This window comes from Salmo trutta, chromosome 13 (genome assembly GCF_901001165.1).
Source record: "Salmo trutta chromosome 13, fSalTru1.1, whole genome shotgun sequence".
In the NCBI taxonomy this organism is placed as follows: domain Eukaryota; kingdom Metazoa; phylum Chordata; class Actinopteri; order Salmoniformes; family Salmonidae; genus Salmo; species Salmo trutta.
The window spans coordinates 27,655,641-27,672,158 of record NC_042969.1 but is presented as its reverse complement, the minus strand read 5'-3'; the positions used below and the strand labels follow the sequence as shown (position 1 = coordinate 27,672,158).

Sequence of the window (16,518 nt, the reverse complement as noted above, 5' to 3'; positions counted from 1 at the left end):
AGAGAGAGAGAGAGCGAGATGAATGAGAGAGAGAGAGGAGAGACGGAGCAGAGGTAGAGGAGTGAGGATGAGAGAGAGAGAGAAGGTGAGCTTGAGTTGGTTGAAGATGGCGGGAAAAGGGAGATGGTTTGTCGAAGAAGAATGGTGGAAAGTGTAAGCAGAGCCATATGCCGGATCTACATCTGGAGGAGAAATAGAAGTGAATGAGGGTGAATTATCCAAGGTGGCAGGTGTATTGAAGTTCTCAAAGTGAATTATCCAAGGTGGCAGGTGTATTGAAGTTCTCAAAGTGAATTATCCAAGGTGGCAGGTGTATTGAAGTTCTCAAAGTGAATTATCCAAGGTGGCAGGTGTATTGAAGTTCTCAAAGTGAATTATCCAAGGTGGCAGGTGTAATGAAGTTCTCAAAGCGAATTATCCAAGGTGGCAGGTGTATTGAAGTTCTCGAAGTGAATTATCCAAGGTGGCAGGTGTGTTGAAGTTATCGAAGCCCGAGGCTTGCACAGATGGTCAGGATAAAGATGAGTCTGTGATGGTAGGAGTGAGAGTTTGAGAAAGTGGACCCCTGCCTTTTGGCTGATCCATACAGCACATTCGGAAAGTATTCAGACCCCTTGACTTATTCCACATTTTGTTTCGTTACAGGCTTATTCTAAAATGGATTAAATAGTTGTTTTCCCCTCATCAATCTACACACAATACCCCATAATGACAAAGCAAAAACAGGTTTTTAGAAATGTTTGCTAATTTATAAAAATTTTAAATAAAAATGGTATCACATTTACATAAGTATTCAGACCCTTTACTCAGTCCTTTGTTGAAGCACCTTTGGCAGCGATTACAGCCTCGAGTCTTCTTGGGTATGACGCTACAAGCTTGGCACACCTGTATTTGCGGAGTTTCTCCCATTCTTCTCTGCAGATCCTCTCCAGCTCTGTCAGGCTGGATGGGGAGCGTCGCTGCACAGCTATTCTCAAGTCTCTCCAGAGATGTTCGAATGGGTTCAAGTCCGGGTTCTGGCTCGGCCACTCAAGGACATTGCGAGACTTGTCTTGAAGCCACTCCTGCATTGTCTTGGCTGTGTACTTAGGGTTGTTGTCATGTTGGAAGGTGAACATTCGCCCCAGTCTGAGGTCGTTAGCAATCTTCAGCAGGTTTTCATCAAGGATCTACATCTTCATCAATGATCTACTGTACTTTGCTCCATTCATCTTTTCCTCGATCCTGGCTAGTCTCCCAGTCCCTCCCTCTGAAAAACATCTCCACAGCATGATGCTGCCAACACCATGCTTTACCGTAGGGATGGTGCCAGGTTTCCTCCAGATGTGATGCCTGGCATTCAGGCCAAAGAGTTCAATCTTGGTTTCATCAGACCAGAGAATTTTGTTTCTCCTTTAGGTGCCTTTTGGCAAACTCAAAGCGGGCTGTCGTGCCTTTTACTGAGGCGTGGCTTCTGTCTGGCCACTCTACCATAAAGGCCTGATTGGTGGAATGCTACAGAGATGGTTGTCCTTCTGGAAGGTTTTCCCATCTCCACAGAGGAGCTCTGTCAGACTGATCATCGGGTTCTTGGTCACCTCCTTGACCAAGGCCCTTCTCCAACTGATTGCTCAGTTTGGCCGGGTGGTCAGCTCTAGGAATTGTCTTGGTGGTTCCAAACTTCTTCCATTTAAGAATGATGGAGGCCACTGTGTTCTTGGGGACCTTCAATGCTGCAGACAGTTTTTGGTACCCTTCCCCAGTTCTGTGCCTCAACACAATCCTGTCTCGGAGCTCTACGGACAATTCCTTTGACCTCATGGCTTGGTTTTTGCACTGACATGCACTGTCAACTGTGGGACCTTTATATAGACAGGTGTGTGCCTTTCCAAATCATGTCCAATCAATTGAATTTACCACAGGCTGACTCCAAGTTGTAGAAATATCTCAAGGATGATCAATGGAAACAGGATGCACCTGAGCTCAATTTCGAGTCTCATAGCAAATGTCTGAATACTAATGTAAATAAGGTATTTCTGTTTTTAATATTTAATACATTTGCAAAAAAATCTAAAAACCTGTTATTGCTTTGTCCATGTGTTATTGTGTGTAGATTGGTTAGGAAAAATAAATAATTTAATCAATTTTAGAACAAGGCTGTAACGTAACAAAATGTGGAAGAAGTCAAGGAGTCTGAATACTTTCCAAATGCACTGTATGTGGTTACAGGGTGGGTGAAAATGGAGTTGGGTGCTGTGGAATTGGTGAAGGTAACCCGAGGAGGTCTTGTGGTAATTGTTTGTGTTTCTACTGGTCAGAGGGAGCAGGCGCTCTGCGCCACACAAATGGGGACAAGAGCTTTGACTTGCTTTGTTCTCAAAAGGCGCCGAGTGAAGGGTATGATTTCTGGGGTAGCTGTAAATGTGAAAGTGGACCAACTGAATGGGAAGATTCCTGGTGTTTGTGATGCTCGTCGTTTGGTGCGACGCAGACAGGGTGGCGAGACGCAGACAGGGTGGCGTGACGCAGACAGGGTGGCGTGAGTGGTGAAACAGGAGAGTCATTGTCGGTTATTTTGAGTTTTGACGTTGAGTCTTTGCCCCACAAAGTGATGTAAGGATATTTCAGTTATCCTCTATGAGCTTTTGTACCGAATCCACTACGTTGTTTCAAGTGTCAAGCTTCTGGGCATGTGGCAGCAGTGTGTAGGAGGGAGGTTCCTAGGTGTGAGAAGTGTGCAGAAGGGCATGAGACAAAGGAATGTGTTGTATTGGGGAGAGAAGCTGTATGTGTTAATTGTATGTGTTATCTGTTAATTGGCGCTGGGGATCAATTAACAATTAGAAGGGTCTGGTCCAAGAGAAGCAGGTTGAGGTTACCAGGGTTAGTACAGAGGGTGTCGTATGCTGATGCAGTGAAGTAAGTAGAGGAAGATGGGTCAAAGGGCAGGGATCCTGAGAGGATTTGTGTGAGTAGTAGATCTATGCCAGTAGAGGGATAGGGCAATGAGTGATGTATTTAACAACAAAAAAAAAAAAATTGAACCTTTTATTTAATTAGGCAAGTTAGTTAAGAACAAATTATTATTTACAATGGGGGACTACCGGGGAGGATATGCCCCTTCAATTTCCACCTAAAATGACATACCCAAATCTAACTGCCTGTAGCTCAGGCATTGAAGCAAGGATATACATATTCTTGATACCATTTGAAAGGAAACACTTTGAAGTTTGTGGAAATGTGAAATTAATGTAGGAGAAGGAGAATATAATACATTAGATCTGGTAATAGAAAATGCAAAGAAAAAAACAATTGTTTTTTTGTATTTTTTTTGTAACATCTTTGAAATGCAAGAGAGAGGCCATGATGTATTCTTCCAGCCCAGGCGCAAATTTAGATTTTGGCCACTAGATGGCAGCAGTGTATGTGCAACGTTTTAGACTGATTCAATGAACCATTGCATTTCTGTTCAAAATGTTGTATCAAGACTGCCCAAATGTGCCTAATTTAGTTTATTAATAATTTTTCAAGTTCATAACTGTGCACACTCCTCAAACAATAGCATGCTATTCTTTCACTGTAATAGCTACTGTAAATTGGACTGTGCAGTTAGATTAACAAGAAGTTAAGCTTTCTGCCAATATCAGATATGTCTATGTCCTGGGAAATTGTATTATTACTTATGTAACAGTGTAGGTTCCGTCCCTCTCTTCGCCCCAACCCGGGCTCCTACCAGGGACCCTTGCACACATCAACAACTGACACCCCACGAAGCATCGTTACCCATCGCGCCACAAAAGCCGCGGCCCTTGCAACGCAAGGGGAAACCCTACTTCAAGTCTCAGAGCGAGTGACGTCACCGATTGAAACGCTATTAGCGCGCACCACCGCTAACTAACTAGCCATTTCACATCGGTTACACTTATGTAACCGATATGAAATGGCTAGCTAGTTAGCGGGGTGCACGCTAATAGCATTTCAATCGGTGATGTCACTCGCTCTGAGACCTAGAAGTAGTTGTTCCCCTTGCTCTGCAAGGGCCATGGCTTTTGTGGAGCGATGGGTAATGATGCTTCGTGGGAGGCAGTTGTTGATGTGTGCAGAGGGTCCCTGGTTCGAGCCCAGGTAGGGGCGAGGAAAGGGACGGAAGCTATACTGTTACACTTACAACATCATGCTAATCGCATTTGCCTGCGTTAGTTCAACCGTCCCGTGGGGGATCCACTGATCCTGAAGAAGTTTTAACTGCCTTGTTCAGGAGCAGAACAACAGATTTTGACCTTGTCAGCTCGGGGATTTGATCCAGCAACCATTCATTACTGGCCCAACGCTCTAAACACTAGGCTACCTGCTGCATCAGTAAGATTGGCTTTTTAGCATTCATAGCAATGGTTATCAACTGTACCGCATGGATGAAATGTAAGTCGTTGAAAATAAAGGTTGTAGAGGCAGCTGCAGAAAAGTATTTGGGTGTATGAGATTTGACATCAGAAGAGTTACAGGGTGTAGAGTTGTGGTTTCCTGTCCTTCCAGGCCCTTGGCCTGAGGTAGGAGTAGATAGGTTTAAGTAGTGGAATTGGGTGGGTTAGATGGTAAGGTATTTGTTTATTATTAAATTGTTTTCCTTTTCCAAGCCAAGTATAAGGGATTTATACCCCAGTCTAGTCGGTGGCAGTAACGCAACATGTATTGTATGTCAACCGCCTTTAAACCTAGAAGAAACAATAACAAACAGCAAGTTGGCTTGAATACTGCATTAGTTGACATATCTGTTTACAAAACATAACATATGGCGACATCTGGTGGTGTATTTTGGCTGTGGCTCAAGCAGTGGTGGACGTGGCAATGACGTCAGCTTCCGGAAATGACCCGGATTCAAACTTTCATTCCATCAGACTCGGCTTGCTAAAAACATCCAAATAGCTGTGAAGTCTTGTGGAAGTTCGCTAATAGTAAGTTGAATTTTATAACGTTTATTGAGTAAAACTAGATATATACGTTTGATTTGAGTGGTTATGAGAGAAAGTTCTCGTTCTTCAAACAAAACATTCAAGCCACGTCGCTAGGGTTAGCAAAACATCATCAGCTGTGATGGAGTCGACTCTTTAAATAACGTTAGCTTGGAGTAACGAAATAGCTCAATGCCTAAGAACATGTAAATGACAACAGTTTTTTTCTAGATAAGGTTAGCAATAATTTGATATTGTATCTCTGTCATGCTAGTGTCTGGTAACATTTGTTTCTGTTTCAGTTGTAATGTTGGCTATGCTAACGTTAGCTAACTTGCTACTAGCTAGCTATTATGTGGGGGGCAAGCTGGATTGCTAAATAAACTGGCCAAGCTCAGATTTGTTGGTGAAACCGAGGCGCTGTATTGGTAAATATCTAGCTAGATAATTAAGTTATTTAGGCAGCGCGGGGCACCGGTGACCACCTAGCAAAATGTCACTTTACTTGAATTAATTTGTTTCTGTTCTTCCTATCAGTACAGATGTGTGTACATTGAGAATGTATATGTGAACATCAATGGACACGGATCGACGCCTCGCTGTTTGGAGTTGACGTCAGGAGGTGTAGCGACGGAGTACGGTTTCCACGGAGTACGGACCGTCTACCAAGATCGTTCAGACCCTTCCTGGTGATATACCTACGCCAGGATGACGTGCAGGGATCGCACCAATGAGTTTCAGTCCGCTTGCAAATCCCTACAGACCAGACAGGTATGTAGGTATGGGAGACCCAAGGGCAGTGATGTTGAAGTAGCCAAATGATCAAGGCCTGGAGATAGTTTCTTATGCATTTTCCCTCATGTAATGTGGAACAATGATCACTATTTTCATGCTTTTCTCTCATTCTGCAGAATGGTGTTCAGCCCACCAAGCCGGCCCTCAGTGCTCTCAAGCAACGCAGTGACTTCACCCTCATGGCCAAGTGAGTGGAACTGCCACCAATCTCACCCAAAGAGCCAGCCAACTCATTTACAGTACACAACCCATTTTCTCAGAGGTGTCGCTGACACTTGTCTGATTTGAAGTTTAGTAAATGGCCAGTTGTGGCTGTTAGTTTCTCCATGGTGTTCTGATTACATTGTAGCTCAGTGTGAACTCTTTGCAGGCTGTTATTTTCTGTTATCATCTTACCTTACAAATCAAATTGTATTGGTTGCATACACATATTTAGCAGATGTTATGGCAGGTCCAGTGAAATGCTTATGTTTCTAGCTCCAACAGTGCAGTAATACCTAACAATACAAAACACACAAATCTCAAAAATAAGAAATATCAGAATGCGCAAGATCAGATTCTGGAATATAAATATATATTTATGAATAGAAAAAGTGTGCACTGCAGTAGTTATATAGGATGAGCCTTGACTGGAATACAGTATGTACATATGAAGTGGGTAAAACAGTATGTGTTCCATAACTATGTACATGGGGAAGAAGTCTCTAAGGTGCAGGGTAAAGTACCTGCACCTTCATGCAGCAATGTACATGCGTTAGCAGATTCCTTTCACTGTTTTCATGTTTTGGCCTATGACTGATGCCAATCTCCTGTTGCTTTGAATCCCTCCAGGAGAATAGGAAAAGACTTGAGTAATACATTTGCTAAACTAGAGAAACTCACTATATGTAAGTATATGGCAATATTTATGTTTTAACATTTCTCATGAATAACAATTTTGAGTAACTTGTTTTTTCAAAGTTCTGGATATATGACTGTTTTGAGCTTTTTCAGTGGCTAAAAGAAAATCTCTATTTGATGACAAGGCAGTGGAGATTGAGGAGTTAACCTACATCATCAAGCAGGTGCGATTTAATTTTTAATTTATTATTATTTATTTATTTGCATTGACACAGATACCATAAAATCAGTCGGCTGTTTCTCGTCATTAACTATAAATGGCAAACATGATGACCAGTCAGTCAGGTGGAATCTCTAGTCAAGAGGCAAACTTGTCTGTTTTAGTGGGTGCAGTTTATGTGTAACCCTGCTGTGCCCTGTTTGACTCTCTTCTGTATGTCTCCCCCTATTCCCCCCTCAGGATATTAACAGCCTGAACAAGCAGATAGCCCAGCTGCAGGATCTGATTCGTTCACATGGAGCTCCCAGCGGCAGACACATCCAGACCCATTCCAACACCATCGTTGTCTCCCTGCAGGTCTGACTGCCAGTGCCTTTACTGCATTATGGAACTGATGTGGATGAGGTAGCCATATGAAACCTGAGGCTTTAATAATCAACAACCAGGTTTTTGTTTTGTTGCAGTCCAAACTGGCATCTATGTCCAATGACTTCAAGTCGGTTCTAGAAGTAAGAACAGAGGTAAGATTCACTGGAACTTCCAGCCCCTGGAACTTTCTGCCACTGAACCTCAAGAATTCTAATAATGCTAGGTTGCATTTATCGTTATCGTTCTCTCTCTCATTCTCTTTCGTTCTCTTTCAATTTAATTGAAGGGCTTTATTGGCATGGGAAACATATGTTAACATTGCCAAAGCAAGTGAAGTAGATAATAAACAAAAATGTACAGTAAACATTACGCTCTCTGTCCCTCTCTGTCTCTAGAACCTGAAGCAGCAGAAGTGCAGGAGAGAACAGTTCTCTCAGCCTCCTGTCTCCTCCTCTTCTCCTCTCCTCGCCAACAACTTCAGTAAGATACAACACCATGTTTATCTCACCTTCAGCCTCTCATTCCTAAACCAGATAACTTCACAAATGTCTCTTGGAATTTCAATCACAGAACTTTTATTTTCTATCAACTGACCATCTCCTCTGCCAGAGAGTTCATTGTTGATGCAGGATGAGTCCAGGAGTACGGGGGGTGAGGTGGCCATCGACATGGACAACCAGTCTAACCCTCTACAGCTCCAGCTCATTGATGAGCAGGTACAAACACTTTATTATCACCTGTATTGTGTGTGTCTGTCAGTGTTACTATAATGTTGTTTCTCTGTGGTGTAGGACTCGTACATCCAGAGCCGTGCAGACACCATGCAGAACATTGAGAGCACCATCGTAGAGCTGGGTTCCATCTTCCAGCAGCTGGCTCATATGGTGAAGGAGCAGGAGGAGACAGTACAGAGGTGAGGGAGGGAGAGAGATGTGGGGGAGGAGGGAAGGAAGAACAGAGGAGGAACTTTGAGATGCTTGAGCACTGCCAGATCTTTCTCTAAAGCCCTATGTGTATGTTCCTGTCCTCCCCTGTAGGATTGATGCTAACGTGGAGGACACTCAGCTCAACGTGGACATGGCTCACACAGAGATCCTAAAGTACTTCCAGTCTGTGTCCTCCAACCGCTGGCTTATGGTCAAGATTTTCCTCGTCCTCATCGTCTTCTTCATCGTCTTTGTGGTCTTCCTCGCCTGAGCAGGGAGAAACGACAGAGAAAGAAGGGAATCATGAAGAAGGGGGTGGGAAGTCTGATAGGTTGTGTCACTCCTATAAAACACTAGTCGACCAATAGCTCAGGCGGGGTCATGCTGTCTGAAATAAGACAATGGGAAAGCTTGGACTGAGATGAGGGGTTGCCACAGCAACGGAGCAGTGGGAATGGAGTGTTATTGGACGGTTTGGGACTTGAGGTCCAGCAGACCAACAAATTATAGTAGTTCTCCCCCCCACAGAGATTAATGAAAAGGATATGGTATCGAAACACTTTATAGTATGACCAGAATTCTTGTCATTCTGTTCTTTGTTACTTTAGAGACTAAATCATCATCATAAAACATTTAATCAAAAATTGCTATTTAATGGTTTGATTCTGCAAACTGGTTTTGGTTTTTGGTTAATTTTATTTTATGCCTCGTAGTGTTGATTGGTGGTAAGACAGGAAGGGCTTACTCATTAAATTCCTGTCTGTGAGCACACAAAATACTGGAGTTTTCTTTCTCATATTGTAATTATGTATTGTAGTTTTTGTTCCTCATTATTATCCTCTTATTAAAGAGAGGGACTTTAAGCACTTCTCGCTCTATCATTCACACCACGCATGAGTGAATGTTTTTGTTTTTTTGTTGGGGGACTTTCGAGCTTTCAAGCTTCCTTATTTGCCAAATGGGTACTTTCAATTTCAAAGAAATGTGACAAGACACCTGTTGTACGAGCTGTTGTTTTATGAAGTACAGGAGGGTTAAAGGTGGTTTAAACTGAAGAGGACATTCCCTTCATAGATCCAATCATAAACACAATGTGACGAGTCAGACCCGAACAGTTTATAACAAATTACATAACACTGTTATTGCAGATTTAACAGTCAGCTGGGGTCAGTTTGAATACTGTTACCTGTTGTGTGTCCCAAATGCCACTTCCTATACAGTGCACTACTTTGATCAGAGCTTTATGGGTCCTGGACAAAAGTAGTGCACTAAATAGGGAATAGGGTGCCATTTGAGACTCATCCTATGTCATTTGAGAGAAACCCTTATTAACAGCTTATAACAGCTGTTATAAACAGGTGACATGCTGATGGTTATGACTAGGTATGAAGGGCTGAATGTACACTAGTGAAGTGACTTTCTCTACCAAAATGCTCTGCAACTGGTCAGTTTGGACCTTCCTGTTTTATTGCAGACTGTCCTCTTCATTTCCTCTCTATCTCTGAGGACAGACGTCTCGGAGGACAGACGTTTATGTACAGGCTATTATTTAACGACCAGAACTTTCTTAATAAGAAAACACTCATTTCTTCCCTTTTTTTGCCAAATGCCTTGACTTCTACAGTGTATAAAGTGCTAATGTATTGGAAATAAGTGCATATTAAAAAATAACTATGGGGAAGTACAAAGGACTCTAATTCTTTACTGGGTAAGAGTATTATAGAAGGTTAATAGAATTAACTGTTATAGAGTAACCATCACAACCAAAGGACTGGAACAGTAGTAATTGAATCCACACACAAACTCATTTTTAAGGATCTGTTGAAAAATAAGGTTTTATTTTATGCATTCAAAATCTAGACAATTTTGCATGCATTTCAAGTGTTAACACATTCAGAAAATGTAATTCACAAAAACAATGTTAGAAATATTATGGCATACATCTGCTGGCTACGCTTGCATTTCTACTCTAGTATATGTTTGATATAGCTGCATCTTTTTGTCTAAAGAGTCAGTGGAAATCTGCTGAGGTGTGAGCTGTCCAAGTTGCATGTCTCGTCTTGAGACATATTTGACCTTCTCTTTTCTCGACATTCCTTTCTTTGTCCCATTCCTCCCTTCCTCAATCAATCAGATGTATTCTATAAAGCCCTTTTTACATCAGCAGTTGTCCCTCCCTCTCAGCCAAGTGCACTCTGTTCGATGGGGGTGATATCAGGCATGCTCATGCTCCTCCCCTTCCTGGCTGCTCTCGCCACATTCGCTGCTCCCTCCTGCTCCTCTTCCTCGTACCAGCTTGACTCCTCCTGCAGGTTGCCGCGCGACCCGCCCAGGCCCCCGCCCCTGAAGGGTGCGGGGCGGAACTTGGAGCGGAAGGTTACAAAGGAGAGGCTCTTGCTGCGTTGTTTGTCCCAGCCGGCTGACCTCATCCTCATCTCCTCGTTCTCCTCTTCTCCCTCCACACAGTCACGTAAAACCGTGCGGAACAGACGAGCCACCTCGGAAACTTCCGGCTCGGTCTTTGTCACCAGATTCCTGAACCTGGGGAGAGGACAAAGGTAAAAAAGGAGTTTGTTTGATGTTGATAGAAAGATAAAGGTGGACCTGTTGAATGATCATTAATCCATCTCCATTATCTACCTGAGACATTCAGGATAAGTGGACAGATGACGCAGATGCTAAACTACAGGACTGTTTTTCTAGCACAGACTGGAATATGTTCCGGGATTCTTCCCATGGCATTGAGAAGTATGGCATTGATCCCGCTATGCCCTCCGATGAATCATCAAACAGGCAAAGCGTCTACAGGACTAAGATTGAATCGTATTACACCGGCTCCGATGCTCGTCGGATGTGGCAGGGCTTGCAAACAATTACGAACTACAAAGGGAAACATAGCCATGAGCTGCCCAGTGATACAAGCCTACCAAGTGAGCTAAATAACTTCTATACTCGCTTTGAGGCAAGCAACACTGAAGCATGCATGAGAGCATCAGCTTTTAGGGACAACTGTGTGATCACGCTCTCCTCAGCCGATGTGAGTAAGACCTTTAAAGAGGTCAACATTCACAAGGCTGCAGGGCCAGACGGATTACCAGGACGTGTACTCTGAGCATGCGCTGACCAACTGGTAAGTGTCTTCACTGACATTTTCAACCTGTTCCTGACTGAGTCTGTAATACCAACATGTTTCAAGCAGACCACCATAGTCCCTGTGCCCAAGAATACCAAGGTAACCTGCCTAAATGACTACCGACCAGTAGCACTCACGTCTGTAGCCATGAAGTGCTTTGAAAGGCTGGTCATGGCTCACATCAACACCATTATCCCAGAAACCCTAGACCCACTCCAATTTGCATACTGCCCCAACAGATCCACAGATGACGCAATCTCTATTGCACTCCACACTGCCCTTTCCCACCTGGACAAAAAGAACACCTATGTGAGAATGCTATTCATTGACTACAGCTCAGTGTTCAACACCATAGTGCCCTCAAAGCTCATCACTAACCTAATGACCCTGGGACTAAACACCTCCCTCTGCAACTGGATCCTGGACTTCCTGACGGGCCGCCCCCAGGTGGTAAGGGTAGGTAACAATGCATCTGCCACACTGATCCTCAACACGGAGGCCCCTCAGGGGTGCGTGCTCAGTCCCCTCCTGTACTCCCTGTTCACCCATGACTGCATGGCCAAGCACGACTCCAACACCATCATTAAGTTTGCCGACAACACAACAGTGGTAGGCCTGATCACCGACAACGATGAGACAGCCTATAGGGAGGAGGTCAGAAACAACCTCTCCTTCAATGTGATCAAGACAAAGTAGATGATTGTGGAATACAGGAAAAGGAGGACCGAGCACGTCCCCATTCTCATCGACGGGGCTGTAGTGGAGCAGGTTGAGAGCTTCAAGTTTCTTGGTGTCCACATCACCAACAAACTAACAAACTAACACACCAAGACAGTCGTGAAGAGGGCACGACAACGCCTATTCCCTCTCAGAAGACTGAAAAGATTTGGCATTGGTCCTCAGATCCTCAAAAATTTCTACAGATGCACCATCGAGAACATCCAGACTGGTTGCGTCACCACCTGGTATGGCAACTGCTTGGCCTCCGACCGCAAGGCACTACATAGGGTAGTGTGTACGGCCCTGTACATCACTGGGGCCAAGCTTCCTGCCATCCAGGACCTCTATACCAGGCGGTGTCAGAGGAAGGCTCTAAAAATTGTCAAAGACTCCAGCCACCCTAGTCATAGACTGTTCTCTCTGGTACCACACGGCAAGCGGTACCGGAGCACCAAGTCTAGGTCCAAAAGGCTTCTAAACAGCTTCTACCCCCAAGCCATAAGAATCCTGAACAGCTAATCAAATGGCTACCCGGACTATTTGCATTGAACCCCCCCACCCTCATTTATACGCTGCTGCTACTCTCTATTATCGATGCATAGTCACTTTAACTCTACCTACATGTACATATTACCTCAATTACCTCGACTAACCGATGGCCCCGCACATTGACTCTGTACCGGTACCACCTGTATATAGTCTCGCTACTGTTATTTTATTGTTGCTCCTTAATTATTTGCTATTTTCTATTTTTCTTCTTTAATTTTCTTTCTTTTCTTTCTTTCTTTTTTACTTCAGTTTATTTTAAATACTTTCTTATTAACACTTATTTTTCTTAAAACTGCGTTGTTGGTTTAGGGCTTGTAAGTAAGCGTTTCACTGTAATACACCTGTTGTATTTGGCGCATGCGACAAACAAAATTAGATTTGATGTGTAGTGTACATACACCTCTCTGACACTAATAAGGTACAAAGTCCCACCTGACAATGACAGGGCCACACTGAGATGGTGGCACCCTGGCACACAGGTCCTGCAGTTCTATCAGGTCTTGGGGGGTCAGCTCGTAGGGTTGGTGGGTGGGGGCAGTGGCCAGCCATCTGTAGTCAGCAGAGGAGGAGCTGCGTCGGCGCCGGCCCTCTTGTGTCACCCTCTCCAGGCGGATACGCTCGGTGCGCTTCACCATGGCGCCCAGCTCCAGCATCAGAGTATTGGTGACTAGTTCTTCTGCCGTACGCTGTCCAGGCACCTTCGGCTCCAGAGAAAACACTGCTGACCAGGGGAACATCTAGGGATGGGACCAATACAAGTTCTTGAAACTGTTTTCATGCTGCAAATCCATGCTATACTATACAGGATATTGATAGAAAAAATGCATAAAGTAAATGTTTTATGCATCTTAATTGTTTAAATTTGTTCTTAAATCTTAATCAGATAAGTGCTTCATTAGGTAGAGAAACATACCTGGGGATATGAGACTTGATTGAGAGAACTGCAACTACAGGTAATTAGAATCACTGCAACAATGTATTTCTGTCTTAAGATGTCCTGCCCTTTTCAAGACACATTGTAAAAGTACATTTACCTGTAGTCAAACAAAAGTTTGATAGCTTACCTTTACAAAATTCTATGAGTCAATTATTGAGTAGTCTCTTTGTTTGTTACAAATCCTCTTCTTATCAATAAGCAGACAATGACATAATTTCACAGTATAAAAAATATGTTTCTGTTGTCTTTGGTATGTAGCTGGAAAAAATTAATTGTTAAAAAGAAAATCTAGAAATCTAAACTCTTTCACACTCCTACACACTACTAACTGACCACCTTGCTACCTCGAAGGTCCGTGGCAAATAGGCATATGTGTTTGTTCAGGATTGACAATGAATGTAATCCTGTATTAATATACAGAGTGATTGACAGGTATTTTACCTCACAACAGGACTAACCTCATAAGCACACATGGAGGTGTTGCTAGACATGTGTCAGTCTGACATATCCAGTCAGCCAACTAGAGCAGCAGGGGGTCACAGCAGGTTTGTTATGTCATCTGTGAATCAAAACAGAGACACCGGACCTTAAATATACAGTAAAACACAAGCAATATCTTCAGCGAGGAATCCTGATTAATGGCTCTACTTGGATGCTGGTTGGTAAAGGAATGGTGTGGGTTTTGTCAATGATATTTGCATTTGATGAAGTTGAAATGATAAACCTCAGATAAATATGTATAGAACCCCTAGACCAATAGTGAGTGAGTGTGAGTGTGACATTGGCAAGGTATTTCCACTCTTCCTGGAAGACCTAGGCACATATAGGAAAACTACCTCATTAGTGACAAAATAGTAACATCAAAAACTATTATATTTAGAACATGATCATCGTCCTAATAACTCGTCCTAATAACTCATCCTAATAACTCCCATGCAGTTCCAGGTATCATCGTCTGGATTTGAGCGTAATCTGAGATTAGGTCTGCGCATGAGGTAAAGCCGCCTCAATGCTGAGTGGTGTGGAAACCAAGGGGGTTAGAGAAGTAACCACGTCCCCACATATATATATATATTAAGAGAGAGAGAGAGAGAGAGAGAGAGAGAGAGAGAGAGAGAGAGAGCTAGAGAGAGAGAGAGAGACGGCTGGTGGATGAGATTGCTGTAGCCTACTAATGAGAGAGACAGTTGGATGGGTGGATGGATGGGGGTAGGGGGAGCGTCACTCAGATGGCATATACTGGATGACACACTCATGTTATGTAATTGGAACATGATCGTTATAGTCTGAACATTTCTTTCAGATGCTTGTGTTTTCATATCAAATGTTCAAAAATGTGTTGTCCTTGACCTTGGCAATTTATCAATATGTATCCATTTCACAAACTAGTCAGTGGGCTTAATATTACAATATGGACATAACATGGACAGAATTTGTATCCAGAGATAATGAAGGTTCTCTTTATATTTCTGCAATGATTATAATGTCTGAAATGATTGATAATAGAATAACTTGTGGTCGAGGACTAGAGAAAAGCTTAAGACCCCCTCTTGAAAAGCTTTCTCTCTATTTATAGTTTCATCATACAGTAGAATCTTTCATCGCTAGGTGTCGTCAAAGAGGTCTTCATTTCCTCCTCTGTTCTGACCACACGTCACTGACCGCCGCCGACCGCCGCCTCCGGTCAAATCGTTTTCTGTTGCTTTGGGCTGCACGAGACTCGCCTTCTTTTTTAGCATGCAGTTGTTGAGTTGAAACGTTAGTAGATTTTGAAGCCATCACCAGTCACGTTGCTGCAGAAATACTTCCATTAAAACTATATTCTGCCACCTGTTAATGAACAAATCTGAGTGGATCTGAAGTTGTCGCGTTGGAGCGTTTGGATTTTACATCAGTATAAACTGGATCTGGACATAAATGGTAACTCATCCTACCTGTCTAATGGTTAGTCTGGATTGGCTAATTTTAACTAGCTGGCTGGCAAAATAATCCAGTGTAGAATTGTCAATACTGTCTAGGTGGCTAACGTCCTTTTACTTTCTTTCTACTGTCATTACATATCTAGCTAAAGTAAAGATACGTTTATAATAGCTAACGTTACAATTTGAATATTCATAACAATGCCATTGAGTGTTGCATGGTGTGTTTTAGTGAATCTAACACAACAATATTGTTTTACTCCACAGTCCTGATTTCATCCATGTGGTGGTTGAAGACAAGCGTGACAATCCTGGCTAGAGACCGATTCTAAATATTTTCCTGTCTTGTTCGTCTGAGCGACGTTGTCTCCTAAACACGTTATTATTTATTGTCAAGCAGTATTTCCAAGGAACTTTGTTGCTATGAACAGTTGTAGCTAAATACTGTAAACAGTTTTGAACTTTGAGCTGTGAATTGCACTATGGCCTCTACCTAGCATGAAGAAAGGTTTAAAAGCAGCATGTTACTTGGCATACCTTTCATTCTAACCACAATGTGATTGTAGTCACACTAGCGATAGACTGAAACAATAGTTTTACAATGCCAGCCATACATTGCCATTCTCAACACTGTCAGTGCAGGTGACTGTCATGTCGTCATTGTGTAGAATTATACCATTCTACTCTCTGACCTGCTGTCAGGTCGTCATTGTGTAGAATTATACCATTCTACTCTCTGACCTGCTGTCAGGTCGTCATTGTGTAGAATTATACCATTCTACTCTCTGACCTGCTGTCAGGTCAGTTCAACCCAGCATCTTTTATTTACGTGGCGTTTAATTTACTCAATCTTTACAGACAAACTCTATGCAAACATTGACATAACCATTGGGTAATGACAAGCAGGAAATTCATTGTGCTCTCTCACTGGCTGTCCCTCAAATGGCACCCTATTATAGTGCACTACTTTGTTTCCCTGGTCAAAAGTATTGCACTATATAGGGAATAGGGTGCCATTTGGGATGTTGTTTACCTATCGATTTGTAGCCTGAGGTGCAGTTACAGCATGATGGCATGGTGCATTGCTACACTCCTTTGCACGGAGGGACTTGATTGAGCCGTGATGGGTTCGCTTAGATCAGCGTTTCCCAAACTCTGCACATTTTGGTTTTTGCCCTAAGA

The 16,518-nt window shown here is 43.0% G+C and overlaps 2 protein-coding genes and 1 long non-coding RNA gene across 5 annotated transcripts; 2 read left to right on the top strand and 1 right to left on the bottom strand.

Moving 5' to 3' along the window:
* The first annotated feature begins 4,831 nt into the window (after positions 1-4,831).
* LOC115205574 (syntaxin-5) lies at positions 4,832-9,762 on the top strand. Of its 3 annotated transcripts, none has more exons than XM_029771709.1 (11): positions 4,832-4,931; positions 5,466-5,699; positions 5,840-5,910; positions 6,555-6,610; positions 6,717-6,787; positions 7,024-7,140; positions 7,248-7,304; positions 7,548-7,632; positions 7,762-7,868; positions 7,944-8,065; positions 8,190-9,762. In XM_029771709.1, exons 2-11 carry the CDS (start codon positions 5,637-5,639, stop codon positions 8,347-8,349), a joined length of 909 nt encoding a protein of 302 aa, XP_029627569.1. In that variant the 5' UTR covers positions 4,832-4,931; positions 5,466-5,636; the 3' UTR covers positions 8,350-9,762. The 3 variants fall into 3 exon arrangements, with proteins under 3 accessions (XP_029627569.1, XP_029627570.1, XP_029627571.1); XM_029771710.1 differs by having other exon boundaries at positions 4,834-4,931; positions 5,471-5,699; XM_029771711.1 differs by lacking the exon at positions 4,832-4,931 and adding an exon at positions 5,146-5,164.
* A 104-nt stretch (positions 9,763-9,866) lies between these two features.
* LOC115205575 (protein RD3-like) lies at positions 9,867-13,893 on the bottom strand. Its single transcript, XM_029771712.1, has 3 exons — positions 13,545-13,893; positions 12,913-13,217; positions 9,867-10,619 (listed from the first exon to the last, which is right to left on the bottom strand). Exons 2-3 carry the CDS (start codon positions 13,215-13,217, stop codon positions 10,259-10,261), a joined length of 666 nt encoding a protein of 221 aa, XP_029627572.1. The 5' UTR covers positions 13,545-13,893; the 3' UTR covers positions 9,867-10,258.
* Positions 13,894-15,041: 1,148 nt separating this feature from the next.
* Positions 15,042-16,275, top strand: LOC115205576 (uncharacterized). Its single transcript, XR_003880641.1, has 3 exons — positions 15,042-15,337; positions 15,604-15,989; positions 16,039-16,275. It is a non-coding gene; the product is annotated as an uncharacterized LOC115205576 (long non-coding RNA).
* Positions 16,276-16,518: the final 243 nt, after the last annotated feature.

Coding starts and splice junctions, on each gene's coding strand:
- LOC115205574 (XM_029771709.1), top strand. CDS start 5,637: ATGACGTGCAGGGATCGCACCAATGAGTTTCAGTCCGCTTGCAAATCC. Junction 6,788..7,023: donor TAACCTACATCATCAAGCAG/GTGCGATTTAAT, acceptor TTCCCCCCTCAG/GATATTAACAGCCTGAACAA. Junction 7,305..7,547: donor TTCTAGAAGTAAGAACAGAG/GTAAGATTCACT, acceptor CTCTGTCTCTAG/AACCTGAAGCAGCAGAAGTG.
- LOC115205575 (XM_029771712.1), bottom strand. CDS start 13,217: ATGTTCCCCTGGTCAGCAGTGTTTTCTCTGGAGCCGAAGGTGCCTGGA. Junction 10,620..12,912: donor TGTGGCCCTGTCATTGTCAG/GTGGGACTTTGT, acceptor TCCTCTCCCCAG/GTTCAGGAATCTGGTGACAA.